This window comes from Astatotilapia calliptera, chromosome 3 (genome assembly GCF_900246225.1).
Source record: "Astatotilapia calliptera chromosome 3, fAstCal1.2, whole genome shotgun sequence".
Classification (NCBI taxonomy): domain Eukaryota; kingdom Metazoa; phylum Chordata; class Actinopteri; order Cichliformes; family Cichlidae; genus Astatotilapia; species Astatotilapia calliptera.
In genome coordinates, this window is record NC_039304.1 from 50974112 (window position 1) to 50986346 (window position 12235).

At 49.5% G+C, this 12235-nt stretch overlaps 1 protein-coding gene across 1 annotated transcript; it reads right to left on the reverse strand.

Moving 5' to 3' along the window:
- Positions 1–1174: 1174 nt before the first annotated feature.
- LOC113019683 (zinc-binding protein A33-like) lies at positions 1175–2646 on the reverse strand. The gene has a single exon (XM_026163481.1). It carries the CDS (start codon positions 2644–2646, stop codon positions 1273–1275), a length of 1374 nt encoding a protein of 457 aa, XP_026019266.1. The 3' UTR covers positions 1175–1272.
- Positions 2647–12235: the final 9589 nt, after the last annotated feature.

Below are 12235 nucleotides of genomic sequence, written 5' to 3' on the forward strand. Positions count from 1 at the left end.
GTACTGACAACGAGCGCTCTGAATCCACACACACTTTCAGTTCTTCTTCTACTGTAAACGAAGGAAAAACGAGCTGATTAAACAAGCTCAGTCATTACAAACTTCCTGCTGATGTTTCCATGTGAAGCAGTCGGAGATATTCCTCTGGCTGGACGACACACACTGCTTTGATACAAAATAAAGCTCAGATGACTTTCTCTACACTAATTTATCTCATGACTTTGAATCCCCCTGAAGATCCTGACAGTGTCAAGTCAAGTCAAGTCAAGTTTATTTATAGAGCACATTTAAAAACAACCAAGGCTGACCAAAGTGCTGTACAATAAATACAAATAAAATACAATAAAACACAATTCCATAAAACACCTCGCTAATAAAAATAATAAATAAACAAATAAATTAAACCTTTCTAAAAGCCAATGAAAAGAGGTGAGTTTTAAGAGCAGTTTTGAAAGTTTCTAGGCTTGTGGAGAATCTGACGTGAGGAGGTAAACTGTTCCACAGTCTGGGTGCAGCCACAGCAAACGCCCTCTCTCCCTTAGTCTTTAATCTATACCTGGGAACATCTAAAAGCATCAGGTCAGCTGACCTCAAAGATCTCCTGGGGCGATAAATACTAAGGAGTTCTGACAGGTAAGAAGGTGCAGTGCCATTTAAAACCTTAAAAGCCAGCAGTAAAATTTTAAAATCAATCCTAAAAACAACTGGGAGCCAGTGGAGAGAGCAGAGAACCGGAGTGATGTGGTCTCTTTTTTTAGAACCGGTCAACAAGCGGGCAGCAGCGTTCTGCACCAGTTGAAGGCGATGCAGACAGGAACGATCTAGGCCAGCATAGAGGGAATTACAGTAGTCCAGCGGTGAAGTAATAAAGGCATGGACCACTCTTTCTAGATCGTTCCTGCAAAGGTAGGACTTGACTTTGGCTAAAATCCGTAAATTATAAAAAGATCCCTTGACTACAGAGCTGATTTGTTTATCAAGTTTAAAAGCATTGTCAAAAATAACACCGAGGCTCTTAACAGTGAAGCACGTACATAATACTCCAGCCTTTCAACTCTGAGCTTATTTAGTTCTATTAATACACTGAAATCTCATTTGTGTCATGAAGAAAGTCTTTAATCAAACAGAATTCAAAGAGCAGAAACATTTCATATATGGAGTTAAACATGAATCATTGTTTCAACAACATATTTATTGTTGTCATAAACAGACAAGAAGACAACAATAAACTGCTCCTCCCATTCAACACATGTCAGTCCATATCCCAGCAAACTAAATCATCTCCATTGACACCTTCATTGGCAACACCTTCATTTTACCATCAGTTTCAATAAATGGAAACATCCTGTGAGTGAAAGTGTGTGTGAAGGTGTGTATGTGTGTGTTAGTATCAGGATCAGAGAACGACAGCTTTCCTCTGTTCCAGTCCAGATTCACTCTGATCCTCTGGAGCTTCTTCGCAATTGGGAGAGCAGTGTATAGAGCTGATTGTGAGAGTGTGTAGTATTTACTTAGACTAAACAATATTGCCCATAATCCAAATGTTATGATTCCCTTCCTCTGCACAGAATCTGCTAACACACCCAGTCTCCACCATGTACTGTCTCCAACATCAACATCCCAGCTGTGAGTCCCTGAGTTAAAGCCCTCAGAGGCAAGAACAGGGAGGAAAAAATCAAACCTCTCTGGATTATCAGGAAGCTGCTGCTTCTCTCCTCCTCGTCTCACACTGGTCAGATCTTCAGACAGGATGAGTTCTGGATGAGCAGTGTTTGGGTCCAGAATGAGAGGAGTGTAGAAGACCATGTCCTTCTTATTATTCCAGATGTTGAAGGTCAGGTTGCCCAGGTGTTTGGCCTGGTCTATCACAGCTCCTGAGGGCAGCTGTGGATCATCCAGCAGGGGGCAGCGCTGGACTCTTTCCACTGCAGCCTTGTAGTTGTGCAGGAATGAGACGTCTTCAGCTCTCAGCTCCTCCTCTGTGGCTCTGACTGTGTCTGAAAGAGCTGCTATCTCTCTGCTCAGAGCCTCCATCTTCTCCTTCATCATCCCACTCTTCTGCTCCTCTTCCTCCCTCAGTGCAGCCAGCCTGGCCTCCTCTTCCTCTGCTAGAAACTGGTGAAGCTTCTTAAACTGCTCCTTAATCTGCCTCTCTGTGTGTCGGGCCTGGACCTTAATGTGTTCTGCTGTTTGATCAAACTTCACTTGAACTTTAACCTTTAACTTCTTCTTTAAGGGCTCCAGAGTTTCCTGAAGTTCCTTCTTGTGTTGTTGTGCAGCTTCATCGATGGGTCTGAATCTGTGATTGGTGTGATTTTCTGAGTCTCTGCAGACGACACACACTGGCTGCTGATGGTCCAGACAGAAGAGTTTGAGTTTCTCAGAGTGCAGACTGCAGAGAGCCTCTGAAGCTCTCTGATCTCTCTCCTGTAAGAACGACTCACAGAGGTTCTTTAAAGCTCGGTTTAAAGGTGGATCATTCACTGATATTTCCTTACAAACTGGACACTCGTGTGTTGGTCTCTCTCTCCACCATCTCTTCAGACAGTCTTTACAGAAGCTGTGGCTACATGACAGAATAACAGGATCTCTGAAGACCTCCTGACAGACCGGACAGCAGAGATCCTCCTCTGATCTGGAAGCCATTGAGTCTGTGAGTGAAGCTGAAAACAGCAGACAGGAAGTACAGTCAGTCCTGGCTCCCCTCCCTCCTCTACCACCTTCACTGAAACTTCCTTTGAGTCGTGTTTTTGCTCAAACTCACATTCAGTGTGTGGAGCGTCAGCAGCTTGAAGCAGCAGTGTTGGAGTTTTCCACTTTTCTCTCATGTAGCTGGACTCACTCAGAGGAAGCTGCTAGTTTGGTCTGAGCTCAGTCTGATCGTCTGTGCGTCTCTCTTTAATCAGGAAGAGAAACAGCTTATTTCCTCGTTTTTCTCAATTGAGTCATGTGAGGGGCAGAGCTTCATACACCTTCCTTTTACAAAGTCTGTGCATCTCTCTTTAATTAGGAAGAGGAACAGCAGATTTCCTGGTTTGTTGCAGATAAATCATGTCAGGGGTGGAGCTTCATTCGCCTTCCTTTTATGTAGGCTGTTTCTTCACTCCTAAACGAGTTTTTCAGACCTCTACTTAGACATTTTACCTGGTTGTAGCTGAGAAAAAGGTTTTGCTTGATTTCACTTGAACAGGCCACGACATAAAAACATTTTTGAATTTTAGAAAATAAAGTGTCTTTCACTGGTGCAGCTGTTTGTGAGTTTTTTTTTAAAAACTGTTACTTGATCTTCAAGTATGTTTTTCTGTTTATTTGACTGCATTACATTAGAGAGTAACGCAGGAATAGAAACATTTGATTTCATGTGTTTAGTGACAAGAATACAAGTAATCAGCTCATTAATTATAAATCCCATGAACTTGTTTCTCAAGTCAGGAATCCTTTTTAAAAATTATATTCTTAGAGAACACCAGAACAATAAACATTTACTGAACAGTTGTTAAAAATCCAAAACTTTTTCATATTAAGAAAATGTTTTCAAAACATTCAGACTTCAGTTTAATTTACTAAAAGATTAAGAACTGAGGAAACCTGTCAGGGTAAATAGGATTCATCTTTTGGGGTCTGTCATGGTCCCCGTGTCTGCCCAGCTGGCCCAGGTTGTCTACATGTGTTTTCTTGTTTTCCTTTCTCTCTCAAGCTCACCATGCGTTGCCTGGGTGGATCTCATTGCGGGCTCCTGCCTCTGGCCCTCAAACCTTTAAGTCATTACGTTAAGTCATCATGCACCTGGAGTGCATTACCTTATCAGCATCCACTACATAAGGCTGTGGCTGGGAACCTCTCCATGCTGGACTATTGAATATTCTCGTTAGTAAGCCTTCGTTCGCTTGGTTCTAAATTCCTCTTCATGTTTCACTCGTGTGACCTTTTGTTCCTGTGTGCAGGTTTCCCCGTTCCTTGGAGCCCTGTGCGAGCTAAGTCGCTTGTGTGTAGCATTTGGAGCTGTGCAAAGAATCACCCGTGTGTGAAGAGCCCCTATTCCTTGACCTCCCCTGTGCCCCCCCTCTGGATTCCCCTCTCTCACCTGTGTATACAAGAACCCGGTGTTGTGTGTAAATAAAAGGAACTGTATTGTGCTTTTCTGTCTGCGCTTGAGTCCTTCCTGCCTTGTGACAGAATAGTCCACAACTATGGACTCTGCAGACTCTGCTTCCCCCGCGCTAGCTGCTGTCACTTTGGAAGGATTACTGCAGCTTGTTTGACTTGTTTGTGAAGGCGGAGAAGTGCGAGTTTCAGGTGGACACTGTGGCGTTCCTGGGATTCCTCATCACACAAGGTAACTTAAAAACTGACCCAGCGGTCAGCAGTTCTGGACTGGCCCCAGCCTCCAAACCGTTGACAACGCCAGCGTTTCCTGGGCTTTGCCAATTTTTACAGATGGTTCATTAAAGATTTCTTTTTTTTTTTTTTTTTTTTTTTTGCCTGTCCCGTTTGGCTCTTTTGCCATCAGAATTGTTGTCTAAAGGCAAAGAAAGATGCCCAAAGGATTTACTTTACCAAATTGACCATCCCAGCCTTGCCGTAATGGTCCATTTGATTCACCTTTTATTGTTTATTTTATTTTCACTTACTGAATACGGGACAGACTTGACTGGGGGAAAGAAGGGGAGAAAGAAAGAGGGAAAGAGAAACAGCTGAGAAGAGGGACGGGGGAGAAGGGCAAAAAACAAAAACCAACAGAATGAGCAGAAAAAAAAAGAAATAAATGCATATATCAATCACCTGGATCACCTGCTGAGAAAGAAAAAAGAAAACAAGCAGAAGAGAACAAGAGTAATAGAATAAACAACATCACAATGATATATGGGAATATGACAGTAAATACTAAATGTTAAACATTATTGTTGTCAGGGTTCCTGGGTCGTTGACCCAGTGATTTCAGTTTGTTCATGTTCAGTTTAGTTCGCCACATTAATATTCTCACTTCCTGTTTTTCCCCGTGTCAGCTTGTCTTCCATGTCATTAGTCAGATTATGTTCAGCTCTGTACTCACCTGTTTCCAATCATTGTCATCATTCAACCTGTGTATTTAAGTTCCTCGGTTTCACCAGTTCTCTGTCGTGTCATTGATGTTATGTCGTCGTCTCCGTCTGTACGTTCAGCTAGTCAGCCAGCCATCCTTCCAGTCTTTCAGCCAGCCAGTCACTCCATCGTTCCTGCTTTGTTCATTCACCCTCCAATAAATCCTCTTCATTTCTGCACCGTGAGTCCAGCGTTTGGGTCATCTCTTCCACGCCTCCACACACAACCTCTGACAGAATGACACGACCCGTGCCAAGAAGACACGCTTTTGACCCAGCGGACTCGGACCTTTACGAGCGGCAGGACGCAGCGCTCTCCATTTGGGCGGAGAAGCTCAGGTGGAAACAGCGGCTCTTCTCAGAGAGGGAGCACGTCTTTGAGGGGACTCGTCTGGCTCTGGGCGGACCTCGGAGACGCCGCGGTCCTCCACCTGCTGCCTCACCTGCATCGGAGCATTCGCCGCGGAGAGTGGGCGTCGCAGGCCAAGCTTCGGCCGCTCGCTCTCCCGCTGCTCCGCTCCTCGCTCGCCCGCCAGCCGTTTTACTCACCGGACCTTCAACTTCGCCATGGCACAGCGGCTCCGCCTACCACCTCGGCTCAATGGAGGCTCCCGTGCCAGAGGCTCGGCTGTGTACCCCGCCTGCTGCCTCTTCCCGGAGAAAGCGGCGCACACGTCGCCATAAAACGGACTACTTTCAGCCACTCCCGATGGTGAGCTCCAGTGACTGTTTTTCGCACTCACCATCTGACTACTCACTTGAAACGCACCATAGACTCACTTCTGATTCATGGGGAGTCTCCCTCCTAGACGAGGACGTGGACTGGGAAGAGTTTTTCTGCTCTTCTCCAAAGCCTGTAAATAGTGGTGGCAGGAAAACCAGAACAATCGCCAATAAACCTGCCAGTAACACACACACCGTCACTATTTCCACACCCAGTGTTCAGCCATTTCCCACCAGCACGGGGGCCCAGTCTACGCCCACACCAGTGCCAGCTCCCAGGAGGAGGGCAGCTGCGACCCGGTCTACCTCCACACCTGCTTCTGTTTCTCAGGTGGGGGTGACTGGTGTCCAGCCACCTTCCATGCCCGTCCCAGCGCCCAGGTTGAGGGCAACCCGAACCCAGCTTGACCTCCCTGGAGGCCTGGAAGAGCTAACCGGTCCACCGGCTACCTCACCACTTCATCCACCTCCTGACCCAGCCTTTCACGCCCTCGCACTATCCCTAGTTAGATTAGCTGAACTGTCCCCTGCTCAGGCCCCAGCTTTATTAGCCCAGGCTGCAGTTTTGTCCCCTTCGGTAACCCAGTCATCAGCTCAGCCACCAACCTCAGCTCCGTCGTCAGCCTCGCCTACCTCTGTTCCTCCTTTAGCATCTCCACTCCCGCCAGTTCCCTCACCTGCTGTTCAGCTTTCACTCCAGTCAGTTCCCTCACCTGCTGCTCAGCTTTCACTCCAGTCAGTTCCCTCACCTGCTGCTCAGCTTTCACTCCAGTCAGTTCCCTCACCTGCTGCTCAGCTTTCACTCCAGTCAGTTCCCTCACCTGCTGTTCAGCTTTCACTCCAGTCAGTTCCCTCACCTGCTGCTCAGCTTCCAGCCCCGTCAGTCCAGTCACCTGTAGCTCAGTCTGCTCCTGTCCTCCAGTCACCTGTAGCTCAGTCTGCTCCTGTCCTCCAGTCTCCCGTAGCTCAGTCCCCTGTCCAGTCAGTCCGGTCTGTTCCTGTCCCCCAGTCGCCCGTCCTCCAGCCTGTCCAGTCTGTCGTTCACTCTTCTGTAGTCCAGTCTGCCGCCCAGTGCCCTGTAGTCCAGTCGCCTCCTGTTTCCCAGTCGCCTGTCCACCATCCCGTTCAGTTCCCGGACCTGCAGCCACAGCACCCAGAGCCAGCTGTGAGCCTTCCTGCTTCTCTGCCAGGGGTTTCTGCACCCGCTGGCCCGGCCGCTCCTCGGCCAGAGGCCTCCGCGCCTACTGGCCCTGCCGCTCTCCGGCCAGAGGCCTCCGCGCCTACTGGCCCTGCCTGTCTCCGGCCAGAGGCCTCCGCGCCTACTGGCCCTGCCTGTCTCCGGCCAGAGGCCTCCGCGCCTGCATCGCCTGGTCAGGCCTCTGCATCGCCCGGCCTCTGCATCAGCTGCGCCCACGCCCGGCCCGGCCTCAGCTGCGCCCACGCCCGGCCCGGCCTCAGCTGCGCCCACGCCCGGCCCGGCCTCAGCTGCGCCCACGCCCGCGGCAGCCTCAGCTGCGCCCACGCCCGGCCCGGCCTCAGCCTCAGAGCCTTCGTCTGCGGCAGCCTCAGAGCCTTCGTCTGCGGCAGCCTCAGAGCCTTCGTCTGCGGCAGCCTCAGAGCCTTCGTCTGCTGCCGCCTCAGAGCCTTCGTCTGCTGCCGCCTACGAGCCTTCGTCTGCTGCCGCCTCAGAGCCTTCGTCTGCTGCCGCCTCAGAGCCTTCGTCTGCGGCCGCCTCAGAGCCTTCGTCTGCTGCCGCCTCAGAGCCTTCGTCTGCTGCAGCCTCAGAGCCTTCGTCTGCTGCAGCCTCAGAGCCTTCGTCTGCTGCAGCCTCAGAGCCTTCGTCTGCTGCAGCCTCAGAGCCTTCGTCTGCTGCAGCCTCAGAGCCTTCAGCCTCAGAGCCTTCAGCCTCAGAGCCTTCAGCCTCGCCTGGTCCAGCAGCTAAACGGCCGTTTTCTAGACCGCTGGCTGAGCCACTGGCCGGGCGCCATCGCCGTCGTGGGCGGCCCCCGGACCCTCTTCGCCTGAGTGGCCGCCGTCGCCTTCCGCGCGGCCGGCCCCCGGACCGCCTTCGCCTGAGTGGCCGCCGTCGCCTTCCGCGCGGCCGGCCCCCCGAACTATGTCCACGTCGCCGCCGTCGCCTTCCGCACGGTCGGCCCCCTGAACTGTCTCGTCTCGGCCACGGGCCGCGTGGACGCCCACCTGAACTGTCTCGTCTCGGCCACGGGGGCGCCCGCCTGAACTGTCTTGGTGTGGACTCCGTCCCTCCGTCCTGGGCCCCCTCCGCCCGCCCTGTTCTGGTTTTTTTTTCTTTCTCTTTTGGCCGTCGGGTGCCGGCCTTTGGAGGGGGGGGTACTGTCAGGGTTCCTGGGTCGTTGACCCAGTGATTTCAGTTTGTTCATGTTCAGTTTAGTTCGCCACATTAATATTCTCACTTCCTGTTTTTCCCCGTGTCAGCTTGTCTTCCATGTCATTAGTCAGATTATGTTCAGCTCTGTACTCACCTGTTTCCAATCATTGTCATCATTCAACCTGTGTATTTAAGTTCCTCGGTTTCACCAGTTCTCTGTCGTGTCATTGATGTTATGTCGTCGTCTCCGTCTGTATGTTCAGCTAGTCAGCCAGCCATCCTTCCAGTCTTTCAGCCAGCCAGTCACTCCATCGTTCCTGCTTTGTTCATTCACCCTCCAATAAATCCTCTTCATTTCTGCACCGTGAGTCCAGCGTTTGGGTCATCTCTTCCACGCCTCCACACACAACCTCTGACAATTGTGCAGCACATAAGATCAACAGAACACAGTGTGCTTTGAGGTAGGAGCCAAAAAGGGTGTAGTTTGTGGGTGTGATCACCCGTGTGTACACCTGTGAGCATGGACGCGCTTGTTTTTTTAAAAGGTTCCTTCATGTAATGATCTGCTAGAGGGTGTGGTGGGGCCACAGCCCCGTCCTCCAGGGCATGAAGCAGGTATGGAGGAGATCAAAACTCCAGACATCCAGAGGCCCCCAGAACACAAGAGACCAAGGAAGACCCACAGAGGGGCAGCCGCGCCACTGTCCCAGTAAGAGCTGAGGAGAGTCCCAGATGAGGGCTCACTCAGCAGCCGCGGAGCAGAAGCCAGAGGGGGTTGCAGTGACGCGCCCGTGAGCTCCGCCGGCAGCCAGCTGTGCCTGAGTGACCGAGCCCCAGGCCGAGAGGCCGGGGGCACCCCACCTCCGAAGTGGCCCGAGCGAGCCCCAGGTTCCAGGCCGCCAAGGAGTGAGCCGGTGTGTACCCGGACACCCATCCCCGGACACAAAGAACCACCAACGCACCGATGTCTGAGGGAGTCCGCCACTGGCAGGGGAAGTGGTGGTAGGGGGAGATAGGCCTCCAAACCTTGGAGGGCCTAAGATGTCCCCAGAGACGTGACGCCTGACACCCAACCTGACATATAGACACAGAAATACAGGCACACACATATACAAACATCCATTCCCAGTTCATTAAAGATTTCAGCCCGATTGTATTACCGCTCATATATCTCTCCCAAAGTGTGTATTCAGTGGAATAGGGCAGCTCGGGAGGCGTTTACCTGCTTAAAGGAGAGCTAGCTGCTGCTGAGGGTTGTCTTCATCTCCAACCAAAAGTTAATCTATATGGTTAACAAATATCTGAGTTTTATCCTGTGTATCATTCTGGATTGGACTACCATTATTCTCCTGACAGGAAGTGCTCTCATTCTTCTCATCAGACTTGTCGACAGATGTCACTCATTGCTCAACAGCCCAATGATGACTTTGAATTGATTATAAAAATACAAACGACAACTTCCCTATTACTGATTTGTCTCAAAGGTAATGAATCATAAGAGTCGACTCCCGTCGAGTGACAAACCTTTTTTTTTAACAAAATTTGCTGTGTTACAACAGCCTTTAACTGTCTTACATCGCATACAGCACCATTTCTACAATGAATATAAACACAGTTATGATGTTTATATCATAACTGTGTTTGACTGTGAAAAAAGTCAAGATTGTGTGTTTTGTGGTTTAATATTTTGTGCCCCGGGTTTCTCATTGGCTCATTTTCTTGCAGAGCCTTAGGCATGAATGATTTGTTGACAAACAAAGCAAACCCTGCAAACCCTTGGCCTTCTTTTAATGACCTTCATGATGTAGTCAGCTAAAATGGTTTTCACTTCACAGCTGTGCCTTGTCAGGGTTCATTAATGGAATTTCTTTACTTCTTAATGGTGTTCAAACCATCAGTTGTCTTGTGCAGAAGTCAGGTTGGTACACACTGAAAGCCCTGTTTGACAACTGCTAGAATTCATAATATGGTAAGAACCAATAAGCTAAGTAAAGAGAAATGACAGTCCATCATCACTTTAGAGTTTAAGGCCAGACCGGCTACAGTGGTGCCGTGACGCAGATCCACATCACTTCAGACTTGCTTGTGGTTCGTGGAGACGCGATCAACATCAGTTTGGTCACCAGAGGTTGCTGTAATGGACAATGTAATGTAAGCTTTGAACACAAATCCCAAGCGTTCGAGGAAACACTTGCACCTTTGTTTTTGGACTGTTGTTTACAAGGTAAATTTAATTCTGCTGTTTGCATTGTACATATGTTATAACAATGGATGATGAAAAAGTTTCAAGTGATGGGTTCAGCTTTGCCATGGGAAGAGGGAGGGTAATTGAGGGGTTGCCTAGTACACCTGTTCGTAGTGCAGGCTCCCCAGCTTTCTGTTCCACTCGCATACTTGGTTGCACATCTTCCAGTAGTGGTAAAGGTAACTCATTCTCAGACCCTTCAGCCACAGCAGACCCGGCATTAAATGACCTGATAACACATATAGCTCAACAGGTGGGGCAGACCATTAGGGATCAGTTGAAAAAGGAATGTGGGGAAAGGGATGACGGGGCCGCACAAGCTCAGAGCAGTGTAAGCCAGCCACCCAGCGAGCCCACTTACCTTAACCTGACTGGGGCAAAGCTAGTCCTGCAGTCAGATGTGAGAGAGCCTCCAGTCTTCAGAGGAGATGGGTCGGATAAACATACAGTCTGTGAGTGGGAGGAGCTGATGAGAATGTATGTCAAGAAGCGAGCAACACCCCTTCAGGAACAGTACCAAGAAATAATGTTCAAGTCGATGGGCAAAGCTAAGGACATTGTAAGAATAACTCTGAGAAGCACCCCATCGTTAAAACCTTGTGAGAATCCAAATGTTATATATGACATACTGAGGCAACATTTCAGTGACATGACATATTCGTGTATCCCTATGGCCGATTTCTACAGCACAGTTCCAGTGCCAGGAGAAACTCCTGTAGAATATTGGGTCAGACTGAATAAGGCAGTTGATGCAGCCGAGGAAAGCCTGAAGAGGCTCGGACGGCACATGGAGGATCCCTGCCAGGAGGCAGCCATGATGTTTGTGAAGTACTGCCCTGATCCCACCCTTGCTGCTGTTTTCAAGTTCAAAGCACCAGATAAGTGGACGGCCAGTGAGATTCAGGAGCATGTGAATCGGTACCAGCTTGAGATGAAAGAGCGTATGCTCCCCAGGTCTAAGTGTCTCACACCAGTTAAAGCTAACACCCAGACCCCTGCAGCTGATGGTCCAGCGACACCAATGCACCCGGGAGAAACACAGGTGCAGGCGGGATCAAATGAGACAGTAAAGGCCCCTAATGACAGTTGCCTAAAATTACTAATCAGCCTTTTTGACCATGCTTTGTCGCAGAATAACCAGGTTGCAGACAAGCAGCTTCCTCCAGGTCAGGCCCGACACAGATGTTGTCGAGTATGCCAGTCCCCTGAACATTCTACCCTTGTGCATTGTAGGCAGAAACACCTATGCCTTGCATGCTTTGAGCCAAACCATATTAAGAGAAACTGCCCTCGTCGCTCATCTATTCAAAGGCACCCTACCTCCCAACCTCATGACACCCAGTCTTTAAACTAGCTGGCCCGCATTTGGTGAGGGGATGTGTGGGCACAGATGTTGAAACCCTCGGCAGTGATGATGTTGAAAAGCATTACATTAAAGCATGTGCAGCCGCACCAGATGGTGTTAAGGTGGTAGTACAAAACACACAGAGAGTTGGCCCGTTTGACAAACTGTTTTACACTTCTGTCAGCATTAATAACAGACACCACACGCAGGGTATGCTTGACTCTGGTTCCATGGCGTGCACACTCAGTGAGCAAGCAGAACAGAGTATACTGAGTGAGAATACACTGCCAGAACCCACTCCCCTGCCTTAAGAAATAGTGCTAGTAGGCTGTGGTGGCACACTTACCAAGCCCAAATGCATGTATGAAGTTGAAATGAAACTGTATGGAGAGACCTGTATTGTTCCCATCCTTGTAGTGCCAGGTCAACGTGATGATATAATCATTGGCACAAATGTCATCCGGTTTCTCATGCACCAGTTGAAAATAACCGAT

Excerpts from the sequence above, each read along its gene's own strand:
- LOC113019683 (XM_026163481.1), bottom strand. The coding sequence starts at position 2,646 with ATGGCTTCCAGATCAGAGGAGGATCTCTGCTGTCCGGTCTGTCAGGAG.